The sequence below is a fragment of the Mauremys reevesii genome, linkage group 10, assembly GCF_016161935.1.
Source record: "Mauremys reevesii isolate NIE-2019 linkage group 10, ASM1616193v1, whole genome shotgun sequence".
NCBI lineage: Eukaryota > Metazoa > Chordata > Testudines > Geoemydidae > Mauremys > Mauremys reevesii.
Genome location: NC_052632.1, coordinates 75,055,503 through 75,068,901, shown reverse-complemented (window position 1 = coordinate 75,068,901; position 13,399 = coordinate 75,055,503). Strand labels below are relative to the sequence as shown.

At 40.3% G+C, this 13,399-nt stretch overlaps 2 protein-coding genes across 15 annotated transcripts in view; one reads left to right on the top strand and one right to left on the bottom strand.

Moving 5' to 3' along the window:
- The window catches only part of SDK1 (sidekick cell adhesion molecule 1), a 656,852-nt gene that overhangs the window by 620,605 nt on the left and 22,848 nt on the right, over positions 1–13,399 (bottom strand). For 4 of the 13 annotated variants that reach the window (XM_039493148.1, XM_039493136.1, XM_039493146.1 and 1 more), the window contains exons 1-2: positions 5,385–5,457; positions 3,789–5,193 (exon numbers count right to left, since the gene is read on the bottom strand). In XM_039493148.1, the coding sequence (XP_039349082.1) occupies positions 3,789–4,263 (475 nt within the window). In that variant the 5' untranslated portion in view covers positions 4,264–5,193; positions 5,385–5,457. The other 9 variants (XM_039493139.1, XM_039493140.1, XM_039493143.1 and 6 more) reach the window with 7 other exon arrangements.
- CARD11 (caspase recruitment domain family member 11) overlaps positions 6,126–13,399 on the top strand; it is a 182,769-nt gene continuing 175,495 nt past the window's right edge. Inside the window, exon 1 of one of the 2 annotated variants that reach the window (XM_039493158.1) lies at positions 6,126–6,334. In XM_039493158.1, coding sequence (XP_039349092.1) covers positions 6,223–6,334 — 112 coding nt within the window. In that variant the 5' untranslated portion in view covers positions 6,126–6,222. Of the gene's footprint in view, positions 6,551–13,399 lie in introns of both variants that reach the window. The other variant, XM_039493164.1, reaches the window with a different exon arrangement.

Below are 13,399 nucleotides of genomic sequence, written 5' to 3'. Positions count from 1 at the left end.
ATTGGGAACCAAACTGATAGTGCATTTCAATGTACCTGGTTTAATTTTAAAAGTGCTGGAACAGTCATTTGTGAAGACTTCAGATCCTAACAGCCATAGGCTTCACATTTAGACTGTTGTATTTTATTTTTATCAGATAAAAAGATTAGAGGGTCATGTAATACTCTTGTCCATATGACCAACTCATTATCCCATTAGAAATCCTGTGTAGCTGTACCAGAACTTTCATTTTCAAGATACATGAGCTTTTGTCATAAACTGACATATATCTTCTACAATGTGAATTTTCAATTTGATATAAAAATGATGGATATAGCATACAATTCAGAAAGCATAGAGAACAGCAACCTGTCACTGAATTTAAAATTTATGGCAACCTGTTTGAAGTGCATTGCATTAAGACTGGTACTGTTTTTTATTACATCACATTTTAAAGGGACTACTACTGTAGGCAATGGGATATACCAATGTGGGGCTTCCTCAGTCTCTCCTGTTCAAGCTGTCCCACTGTGGCTAAATAACAAGAGTGATCAGAGCATGGGGACTAGACAAAGGGTTGCACAGCACCCAAATGGGTGCCCTAACCATTGGACTATAGAATCATTCTCACACACTCTCTCTCTCTTTGGCCCAGTGACGGTTCCACTGTAAATAAATGCCTCAATAGTCACTGAGCCAGAGAGAGCAAGAGAATGTGAGATGGATTCGGTAGTCCAGTGATTAGGACACTCATCTGGATTGGGGGTGACCCTAGGTCCACTCCCCCTGCATCATAAGTCATCCCTACTGAAACAGCTTTAGCGGGAGACACTGAGGGAGCCCTAAATCAGAATATCCCATAGCTCAGTGGTTAGAGCACTCTCCTGAGCAATGAGGCCCCTGTTCACATCTTTTCTTCCCCTTTGGCAGAGAGAGAGGAACTTAACATGGATCTCCTGAATCCCAGATGAGTGCTCTAACCATGGGCTACAAGTTATAAGAAGGATGGCAGCACCAGTAGCACCTCCTCCTCCAGCCATCTTGTATGGCGTGAGGCTGGTGCTTAACTCATTTTCACAAGGATCACCTTAGGAGCCTGATTCCAATTCATGGATTGCTAAGCAGCCCAGACTCAAGCACCTATCTCCAACAGAAGGATGGGACTTAGCACACACCACTCTCACCACCATCTCCCATTGGCTACTCTATGCAGGTCCCTATCTGGCATGCTGGCTTTTGTGGATTGCATTCTAAGGTGCTTATCTCTCCCCATTTTACTGTACAGGGAACCAAGGAACCTAACTCAGCTTTCAGAGTAGCAGCCGTGTTAGTCTGTATCCGCAAAAAAAACAGGAGTACTTGTGGCACCTTAAAGACTAACAAATTTATTTAAGCATGAGCTTTCGTGAGCTACAGCTCACTTCTTCGGATGCATAGAATGGAACACACAGACAGGGGATATTTATACATACAGAGAACATGAAAAGGTGGATACTTCTACCTTTTCATGTTCTCTGTATAAATATCCCCTGTCTGTGTGTTCCATTCTATGCATCCGAAGAAGTGAGCTGTAGCTCACGAAAGCTCAAGCTTAAATAAATTTGTTAGTCTTTAAGGTGCCACAAGTACTCCTGTTTTTTTAACTCAGCTTTGTGGATCACAGTAGTGTTGTTATTTTCTTGGCATCTAAAAGTTAGGGGCCTGGACACTCAGCATTGCAATGCCCAGGTTCCTTCCTGAAGCCCACCCTTTGTTGGTACCTCATTGAATGAATTGTTCATACTCCATTGACTAATAGTTACTAAACCCCATCCCCATGTAGTTGCACAAGTGCTTTTCTACTGAAGGAGAAAGTAGTTTATCTTTCTGTCCCCTTGCAGGCCTATTGCTTGTTTAATTATTGCTTTGCCTACGCATTTAATAAACTGATTGTGTTATAACTTTTTTAAAGTTTAGGATAGTTTGTAACACTAGACTTTGTACAAATCCCAGACAAATTCAATAAAGATGCATTTTTAATGTGCTTAGTAAGCTCTGAAATATGGTACTAAAAGAAATATTGTTTCAGTATATTAAGTACTGCACAAATGTATGTGCATAGTTTTTACTGCAAGATGAAGGTTACTTTTACTATTCACAGAAAATATTTTTTTAATGAGTCAATTTAATTGATTCAGGGATCTACATGTAAAACTGGCTCCACTGCTAATCTCAAGAAGTGCAATTTAAATAGACATTTTAAAATATTTGCCTTTCAAAATAAAAGGTCACACTGGTAGATGCCAATCAAGGATACAGAAAAAGAGAAGAAATGTGAATTATAATTTGCAGAGGATTACATTAACTAGATGTAAGTACATTCTGTTTTACTATAACAATACCCTCTGTTAAGGTTTGCAGGCCTCAGCACAAGTAGTTTGGGAATAGGAATGACAACATAAACAAAACTTTGAAAAAGAGACAGATTTATGAGGGCGGAGTTCACTATTAAACAGTGGATTAGAACTACTCTATACCCTGTGGCTGAAAATGTTTGAAAGGGTGCAATAGTAAAGGCTGAGTAGACAGATTACAGCAGACTTGGTTTCATAGCCCTCTCCCTCAACATACAGACTATCCAGTTATTAAACTTTAGCTGTAGAGTTCTCCCCTATGTACAAAAACTAAAGAGCTAGTGGGCATCCACACAAACAGTTCAAAGATAAGCAAACTGATGCACTGATTTTATTTGTAAAAGGCAAAATTAGGATATACTGGTGGACACTTTAAAAATGAAGTTGGTAAACATCTATTAAATACAGGGTTAATCAAAACATAGACGGTACTTTACTTTAAAGATTTGTTTGCAGAACTTATTCCCCCTTTTATGAGAGATTAATTTCGGAGTTTTAATCGCTGACTCGTCATCCCACACTATAGAAATGAACACACTAGTGGAACACACACAATACACTCAGCAATAAAACACAAAACAGCAAAGAAAGTGAAAGCTGCATTTGTTCAGCATGTCATTTTGCTCAGCCAACCATAATGCCATAGCCTACCACTTATTGTTTACTCTGTCAAAGGATTATTAAGAATTACCCTGCATTTGGCTATTTTTTAAAGACGTAAATTTAGATGGAAAGTGATTGCCACTTGATATTTGAAATCGATTGGTCGACTGTGACCCTTCGTTTACAAGAGACTAATTTAACCGCAAGGATCTCTGATTTGAAAATACTCAGATACGAATCCATCACAGTTTTGTGTCACTTAATTTTTTTTAAAACAATCTAAGGAATGAACAAGACTCGACTCGAAGTTCACATACACTGGTACTACTATTTTTTTAAAAAATGTGTTTACATGTCTGATTTAGTTCTAGTCGGTGAATTTATGAGTCCGTTTCTCTTGACAGCTTATGTCGGTGCACAATGATTTTTTTTTAAGACTCACACAGAAGTTAACTCTTCTGCTACCTAAGAAATAACAGAAATGTATGCTTATCTCCAATTAAATAAAAAGGAAAGGTTGTGTGAGGATTAACAGCGAAGTCCCGATATAGCTATTGATACTTATATAGGGGGGTCGAAAGGGGATAGAAAGCTAAGAGAATTATGTAGAGGGGTAAACGCTTGCTCCTATAAAGAAAGGACTGTTTATAAATAAAATACCATCTATATATTAAATCCATTGTTAATTACGGTTTCTGAAGTTTGTTCTCTATGGGATTAAAGCAAAGGGCTATATCCATGCCTGAACAGGATTTCTACGTCTTAAAAGGCAGATGCAGCATTTCTCTAAACAAAAATGTCTCTGAGCCCTACCTTGTGCCAGTGCTTGCAACATGTGGAGCTGAATCAACAGAAACGCCCACCATCCGCGACAGAAGAAGAAACAGAAGTTTAACTTTATCATCATCCGGTCTCTCCAGCTATTCCTTCGTGCAATAATTTCTCGATCCACCTTTCTTCCAACTATTATTTCTTCACGGATCCCCAGTCGATCCGACTGCCTGGTGACAGTTTTGTCAGCTCTTTGGCCATTGATCACTCCACACCCCGAGGCCGGTTTCTCTTTGGTGGGTTGAGGACATCGCCCTTTGCCTTCATCCTGAAGTTTGGGGGGAACAGAAACCCCCGGTTTACAGGAGCGGAGGACTCGGTGATTTGTGCTCACTTTGCATGCAACCCGAAGGCAGCACGCCGTGTGCATGACTGTGTTATAATCGCCATCTAAATCAATGTATCTTGTGGAGGTATTGATTGCACCAAAACAACCAGGCAGAAATGTGAAACACATGTTTCTTTGCACTGTCACATCCAATGCCTTCAACGCTGAGAGAGTAAGTTTATTGGCGTTAGTATTCCAATAAATCTGGATCCTTCATCACATCGCTAGCAAAACCAGAGACAGATTGATCCATTTAGAGAGCCACCAGCAGACAATCCAGAGTGCACCTTTCATACCGCAAAGATGACGGAAACTATTCCCACTTGTGATTGTTATGGAGCAGGTTAGTGTTCCGTATGTGTCCCATTCCCCGTTAAACCCCTGCTACAAAAGTGTTAAATGCTTGTATGAGTAGAAAATAAACCTAAAACCAAGGGGAAATATCGCACTACTCCTTGCACTAAAGATTTATTTCAGACAATTTCAAGATTAGCCATGCAGACAGAGTAGTCTCAAGATATCCCCCCAGAGCGCCACAATTATATTAATCCGATTTTCCTTTGGCTACAAATCTGTCATCAATATGAGGGTTTGAAGGGTCCTTGACCAGGTAGATTTAGCAGCCCTAGCTGTGAGTCCAGTTAGATTTGAAGTCAGCTACAGGCCAGTAGGGGTGTCACTCGAACTCTCACACTCAGCCGGAGGTGGGGGAAACCTCAGTTGATCAGATTTCCCTGCTAGCAGGAAGGTGCTGGTCTGTTTCTTGCAAGGGAACCGCAGTAAAAACCACCTCCAAAAAACATGCAAAGGATTTGCTTCTGGTCGGTCGTGAAAGCAACAAAGAAACCCTCTGCTGGGGCGTTTCAAGAAGGAGGAGGACGGAAAATCGCCTGAAACAAGCAGCAACAAGGTGAAATCCTTCCAGTCCCTTTGCTTATATGGACTCCTCCTACGTTCCTTGTTTGTGCAGTCCAGGGCTCCTGGTTCTTCCTGTGTGTCTCTCCCTCAGAGAAGCTGCCAACACAAGGGGAAAAGCTCTGTCGGAGCAGCAATAAACCCCTACACAATAAAACAAAACAAAGTAAACGCTAAAGGTTTAACATTTAAACAAACAGCGGGAATTGCTCCCCCCACCCCTTAAAGAGAGCAGGGCAAAGTTTTTTTAGAGGTTTTTCCTCCTCAGTTTTTATCCTGATTGTTAAAATACAAATAGGAAAAAGCGAATCAGAACCAAAAGTAAAACAAGTCACCCAGGAGGGAAATAGACCAAAAATCCTGCCAGCTCCCTCCTTTGCCCGCCACAAGACTGAGCCTGAACTTTCCTCACCTCTCGCGCTGTATCACCTGGTATTCAACCCTACCCCTATCGCCCACACTTCACAACCCCACCCCCACTTCACTGAGTCCGGACACTCCTCTTGCGTCCCCTACCCCCCTTACTCAATCCACATTCACTTCCCCTCTCCCCTCCCCTCCCCATCCAACCATAAATACCCCCATCTCCCCACCTCCTCTGCCTGACCCCCACACAGCCCTCCCGTCCCATTCCCCCGCATCCCCTGACCTACACCTAGGAGGGCTGGGGCTGTGTGGGGAAACATCCCTCCCGGGCCCCAGCAAAGCTGCTGCGAGAGAACTGGGGGGGGGGGGGCTGTCAGGGGCAGACGATGTGCGGGGGTTGGGTGTATTCACACAGGTTTGCCCGCCCGTTCTGTACAGGCGCTGGGAGGGGGGAGCCCAGCTCCCTCCCCCTCACACACTAGCTGGCCACGAGCGCGGGACCTTCCAGCAGCCGCATGGAACGCTCGGCGTCCCGACCTTCCATTCCACCCGTTCTCTTCCCTCCCTCCCCCCCGGACCCTTTCCGAGGCACCGCCTCCAGCCAGGCGCCTGATTGGACAGAAGCCGTGTGGGGGGAGAGGGAAAAGAGAGGGGGAGGGGGTGGGGCGTTCTTTAACGGCCGCGCGCGCTAGCCCCGGTGGAACGTTGCCCCTGGTCCTCGCGCTCGCTGCGCCCCCTAGGTTTACAAGCCAGTCTCTGCAGCAGTTGCAGCAGAAAGGGTGGAAGGGCAGGCACGCCCAGCAAAGAATGGGTGCGACTGCTGTAACTGCGGGCCAAGAATATCTCTCTGTGCATCCCCTGCAGCTATTAATTTTTGGCAGCAACAAGAGGGATTTGACGAAAGCCAGGGAGCCTAGAGGTACAAATTAACGCCCTCCCCCTTCTCTCTTTGTGTGGTGCTTTAGCTCAGCCTGCAAGGGCTAACAGCGCTGCAAAGTTCTTGAGCTTTGTTTTCTTTGATATACCAGCAAATGTTTAAACTAGGTTTGCGCCCAACTTTTTTTTTTAAATATCGTGGCAAGAGAGCTATTGCGTTGGATTTACCAGGAGAACACAGTAAACTGTCACGTCAAATGTAAGATGTTTCTGTATTAAGGAAGGGCATGAAGCTTTGGCAGTGAAATAAGAAGCATTTAAATTAAGCCAGTTCTTTTCCCACGTTGCCCTGTTTTCTTGCATAATAAAAAGGAGTCTCCTACGCCACCTCACAAACGAGCATGATATCTGCCAGCCCCACACCTGTGCAATCTCCTTCCCACATAGTATCCAACAGGTGCAACATATCTGTAGCCCTTCCACTCCCTAATGTGTAACAGGTTCGTTGATATCTAATAGTCACATGTGCACGTTTTTACTTATGCAGTAACTAATGGGTGGCTATAATGCCCACAGTCAGTATCAGGCTCATGATATCCAGTGCCCAGCACATTCTTTCCCTCTTCCCCTTATTAACTAATGGATGCATTATTTATCCCAGCTTTTCCCCAGTTTTTTTCTGTTTCCATCATTGAATTAGTGCATAGTATGCCTCTGCCCCTACAGATGAACTCTTTCCACTTCAGTATCTAACATGTCTGTGATATCAATATCCCACTGTGTTGCATATCCGCTAACAGGAGATCTAGGCTACCCCAATGCTCTGTAACCTCTCCCTAGTAACCAAAAAACAAGCTGTATTTCAGCCCCAACCTTATTAACAACCAGATGCATGATGCACTCTATCCCAGCACATTTTCCCTCACTGCTATGAAACAGGTGAATAATTATAGAACTCAGGGCTCCACTCTTATACGCATATGTCCCTAAGGTCTGTTTTCAGTACGCTATAAGCTGAGCCAAGTCTGTTTTAAACTGTGTAGAGAACTGGTCTCAGGGGTACAACTGTGTTTATAATTTTTGTTGAGCTATCAACAATTCACTGCAGTGGGGAGAAACTATTTTAAAACTAGTTGTTTGAAGGTGGGGTGGAGGTCTAATTTACCCTAACTGGAAATGCATAACATACTTAATTGGGTTTTTAATTACCACAAAGCAGTATTATGGCTGTAGATCTGCCTGACAAGTTTGGAAGTTCAGTTTCAGATTTTAAGGTCAGATTGAAATCAGTGGGTGTAATTTGCTATGGGGCAACTGCTCCCTGACAGAGGTGTATATGCTCCACTTTTTGGTCCCCCTCCTGGACTTTGGAGGATATAATATGGATATATAATGTTTTGTATGCTGATGCAACTTTGCCACACACCCCAATTCTTTTTTTTTTCCTGAAATGACATCCCTGCATGTAGGAAGAAAGGCTCAGGTACTCTATATTTAAGTTATAGTGAAGTTGAAGGTGGTTATCAGTACTGAAGAAGTAGCGGTTGTTAAAATAATCATCAGGCAGTTTAGGCCCCAAATTAAGGCTTTATAAAAGATGAGTTATAGAAAACCTAGCAGTAATATGTTTGTTTCCATTATTTTGTTTTCCACTGAAGCCATGTTGTTTCATTCCAAGGAAAATTCATTTATAGTCATCTCAAACCCACAGGATTGTGCTGGTGTATAAAAACAGGAAAATTAAACTAAACTAGTCAATTTTCATCATCCAAGCCTATGAAGTTGAGTGAAATTTAAAAAAAAATACACCATCTAAATAAAAGTAAATCAGTTTTAAAACATTTTAATTTTAATATTTAGTAACAAATAAAGACACCTGCTTTTTTTTTTTAAAACCTCTTCAATCTGATAATGCCTCTTTAAAATTATTCCCCTGTGTATTTTCAGTAGGGAGGCAGTGTGTGTTTGATTACTTTCTTTTGACCTGGTAAAGTGCCTTTGGTCTCCTGAAGGGCAAAAATGGTATTTTCTTCAATCATGTTAGCTTAACGCAATTGAACGGCCCTCTTATCTGGTTTGCTGAGACACAGAATAACATGTTTGGAGACCTGCTAGCGGGGCTGGGTAGAACTTAGGCTACAACATACCAGCCTGACTTCAAAGATGTTAGCCTGCATCTTTAACAAGTGCTTTTAAATTGTATTAAGCTAAGACAATTGAAGACAATACTGTACCATTTTTGGCCTTAAACACAAGACCTATGTTTCTAAAATGCAGCTCTGTTGTTTTGGAGAAGGTTTTTTTTTTTTTTAAGTGTTGCAATGTGAGATGGCTGCCTGGATGTTGGTAATATTGCTTTTGCTGTTTCCATGCTGCTGTTCTACACTTGCTCTCCACTCTCCCTAATGTACATTATGAGTGAGGAGCAAAGTGCTGAAACCGTGGCAGGAAAGGCAGTAGAACAGCTCTCCCATATAACACCAAGACAACTATTAGAGACTTATGAAGGCAAACTGGGGGGGGGGGGGGACCATAGAAGACAAGGAGATGAAGCCAATTGTGTAAAAAGACAGGCAGATGGTGGAGAAAATATGATAAATATGGGGCAGATCCTGTAATTTAAAAATGACTAAAATGCAAACATGATACCAATAATACTGTAAGCTATATAGTTTTGTAACATCATTGTAGAATATTGTATCATTTTATTTATATACGTGATGAAAGCATAGAGAAACATTGGGAACAGAGGGCAGAGAACAGGTGGAGGAAGGAGTAGAAAACTCACCTACCCCAAGAGATGCCAGCTCTCTGAGGACAGCTGTTAAACTAAAAAAGAAGGATCATACAACCACGCTATGGAGGAACCTAACTAAAGATAAACAACACAGTTCTTGGTTTGGTAGGAAAGAAAAGGGGGAAACAAATTGCCATGCAACAAATTGACAACTTGCATCTTTATGTTACTCATATGGCTTGAGTGTATTTGTTATAACTTTACTTCTGACATTAACAAAAATGTTATAATTTTGTCACAAATAGTTAATTTGTCCTGACTCATATAATTATACCGAATACTGCTACAGTTGTGACTTTTGTCAGCCAGTCAGACTCCTGTGGAGAGAGTATCAAATACGCCTGATTATATTTGTTTTCAACAAATGTACCCTATCTTACTTTCCTAAAGCTATCCCATTCAATGATGGATAATACTGAATTGCAAGGTTGCAAATCACACCAAATTCTAGTTTTCCAACCAGGAAATCACTATGACTTGGTTGCTTATGTTAGTCCTGTAAGTAAACTTAATCATTGCCTTTCATACATTCTTCTAGAAAAGGCATTTCTGACTAATTTGACACCAGCATATAGTATTTTCCACCAAGATGTTTTCTTTGATGTTTTACTGTGCTCAGAAAATATAGTTGGTAAAGAAAAAAACAGCAATAGCTTTGAAAGATAAGAGGAAAGACACTTCTACATTGACAGGTAATACCATAGGACAAAGAAGTGTCATCAGCATAGGTGTTAATATTCAGACTCTCAAGAACACTATTTATCCTCTTGTACTTGAGCATCATATCTTGCTCTATGATCTTCATCCAGGTCTAAAGTATAGAGCAATTCAAGTTTCTGATGTAGAGAACCCTTCTGTGTATACAACACGTGTCTGTACAGTGGTGACAATAAGAATTCCAAGCTTCCCGAGTCCTGGAGTTTATTCTTAGACTTGGATTTTGCTTTAATCTAAAATTGCAGTGTAAATTCATCACTAGGAAAAACAATTGCATTAACTTAACTATATAGTTGTTCCAAAAGATTTTATACTACTATGAATACTCTTCCTGTCTTCCTGAGAGACAAAGCTTTAGAAAACAACAGATATGTGACTGAAAAATAATTTGTTTTAAAAACAGGATGTCTTTGCAACCCAATAAATCAGTCTGAGTATAGTAAACTATTGGAGGGTCTGAAATCTTCCTAAACAAGGGGGTAGTCCCAAGGGCCGCTAGCCAGCTGCTCTGCTTTAATGGTGTAAATCTGCTCCTACATCAATAATAAAGATTGGAGGAGAATAAAAAATATCACATTACATAGCAGGGAATCCCATGAGAAGCATTATACAATGATCTCACCACACTTCTGGAAGTGTCTTCTGCAAAGAAGACAGCTCAGGAATAACAATAAGAATTCAGATAGAATTCTGAGGGGTTAAATAACTTAATATGATATGAGTTATAATGCCTCTTACACAAACACAGTAACAGTCTTGTGTTTTTTTCTGTTTGGCTTTAATTTACTAAAAAGCAGTTAAACATAGAAGATAGGCTCAGATGCTGGATGGCATTTGAACCTAAGTTCAAAAATGTCAGCAACTTCAGAGTTAAAAGTTCTTCACTTACTTCGTAGTACCATTGTTCCAAGATATAGGAATCTGAGAACAGTAGAGCTACAATACTAAGGCACAGCGGTAAGAGTTAAGGGCAGAGTGAGCAGACTGACTAAACTCCACGTTTCATGGCTTTTATGAGTTTAAGACCTATCCTCATAGTGCTTAACATAGCTGTGTTTAATATATTCAAAAGCCAGATGAGCAGATTTGGACAGTATCTGTACAGTCTCTAGAAAAGGGTAAGTGTAGCTTCTGAATTACCCCCATCTTCTGCATTATGCCAATGTAACACAAGGCCATCCCATTTCACTGTCAGAAGAAATTTCCAATGACCTGGCCACGTTTCCCTGCTGTGTTTTATGGAGTAGAGAGTTAGCGGAGTAACATAAAGGATCAAGACAACAGGTTCTGCGTTTTTGAAATGTAGATGTTTGAAAACATTCTTAGAGCCTCCAGGAGAAAGACCACAGGAGCTGTAATGATTTTACTCCAGACGAGTTTGGATAAAATGTAGAGAGAGATCTTATTTTAACAAGTCTGCAGTCTTCAAACACCAATCGGTCTGGACATCCAACAACGGGCAGCAGTGATTACCTTTCATGATTCAGACGATGCCCCAGACAAAGGTGACCTGAGCGAGTTGAGCAATGGCTGGGATTGTCCATAAGTACTATACACACAGACAAAATGCATAGGTTGTACCAAACCTTTATACCATAACTCTTCCATTATATTAAATTCCTTAAGTGTTGATCTTCCTTTTGCATCTTCCTTCAAGTCTCTGAATCTACTTATTGATCAAGATTAAAATGCAAGTAAAAATTGAACATATGTAGAAAAGAGAAAGCTGCTAACAAATTGCATTTAAACCTGCAGTTATACCACTCCGTACTGAATTCTAGTAATATGTCAACCTAATCAGGGTCATGACAGATAGGAGACCTCCAAGGAACACCTAGGGCTGCAAGGAGAGGTGCTGGTGATTCAGTACATCTACCCCCCGAGTCATTAATGAACCAATGCCTGAGCATAACGTTATGAGTGTGCTACTGCTGGAGGTCCTGTCTTTAAGGTGAGACACAAAACTGAAGTCTTGACCACTTGTAATAATTAAAGATTCCATGGCAGTTTCTATCTGAGGAGAGGTGTGACCTCAGTGTTCTGGCAGAAATGCAGCTCAGGAATTATATTCTTCCTACCTTAATTCCAGTGCGGTTTCAGCTGATCACAGTTTTCTTCATTTCCTGACCTAAACTGTTATAGAGTGTTCATTTGCACTGTTAAGTGCTGCATTTCACCCCAGAGAGGGCTGCATTTTAATGGTGGAAGAAATAATCCCTGTATGTCATTTAACTTCCTTGCAAAGGTGTTGTCAGGGTTCAGTTAATGTTTCTGAAGTGTTTTGAAAAGCACTATAGAAGTACAAATGATAATATTTTTATTAAATACAAGACTTGTTTCAAAATGTATGATATACATATGTTCTGTTCATAGATATTTTATCTTGCATAAGGAAGGATACTTGTTGAATTTTGCTATTATGAGGTTACATTATCAGTATTTTTCTTTAAAGAAAAATATTAAATGTATACAAAGAAAACATAATTTAAAATAAATTTAGAATATACTTGAGTTACTATAATTAAGTTAGTTGAAAAATGCACAGAAACAAATACATTGATTCCATTATTACAAGACTGCATTTTTAAATTGGTTGACATGATTATAATGGAATAATTTTAAAAAAATCATGTTTAATACAAGGTAATAAAGATACAACAGAGAGAAGGATGAAAACAATTATTATGAGGACTTGAACAATAAATGGATCATGAAATGAGAGCGTAAGTTTCTAAACACACATAGGTGTTTATAGTGATTACAATATAGGCTTCCTGACCTAACTGTAAATTATTTTTCTTTTGGAAGGATATAAAAAGGTATTCATTAGTAGCGATTTAGACTAAGATTCAAATCAAGTGGAATTTTCCATTATGTTGATTTCAGCAGAGTTTTTACCTGTATTTAGAGTGTTGCTTATCTTCTAGTGATATTCTGTTGGTTGCTAATCTTTTGTGCGTGCATATACTTGCATATACAAGAATTTTCCAAATTTACTGATGGCTCAAGTTTAGGCATCAAGCTTAAATCTCATGCCTCCAGGTGGCCAAAACAAAAGCTGAACTAGATTGCGTGACTCAAGGGAGATGAAGACAGGATTAAATCAGATGAGCCAATGTGCTAGCTGTCTTTTACAAGTTCTGGGGTGACTGCACAATATTAAAATCATTTAGTATATTTTTTTCCAGGCAGTTGGTGCTGAGGATCTTCACCAACAGGTTCTTATTCTTAGCAGTCAAAATAATGTAATTGTTGCCACTGTTCTCCTTGGCTGCATCCTTGTGTACATCACCCAATCCCTTCTCTGTACTGACTCTCCATTATTCATCTGGCATCTATTCAGCACCTCTCTGTTTTTCAAGCCTTGCTCTTCTGAGTGCCATGATTCTTCCCCTCTTCATGGAGTTATTCATTTGAAGGTGATCAACAGCAAATAGACTATATCTTTGAATGTAGTCAAGTTAGGCCGGGGGTCAGAGCAAGAAGAATTTTGCTCACCTGATTAGTTATTGCCATTCGTATCCTGCTTGTACATACAGAAAAGTAGTTTAAATAGCAAGTCAGGCTGTGTACATTTATATGGTTCCCATTTCA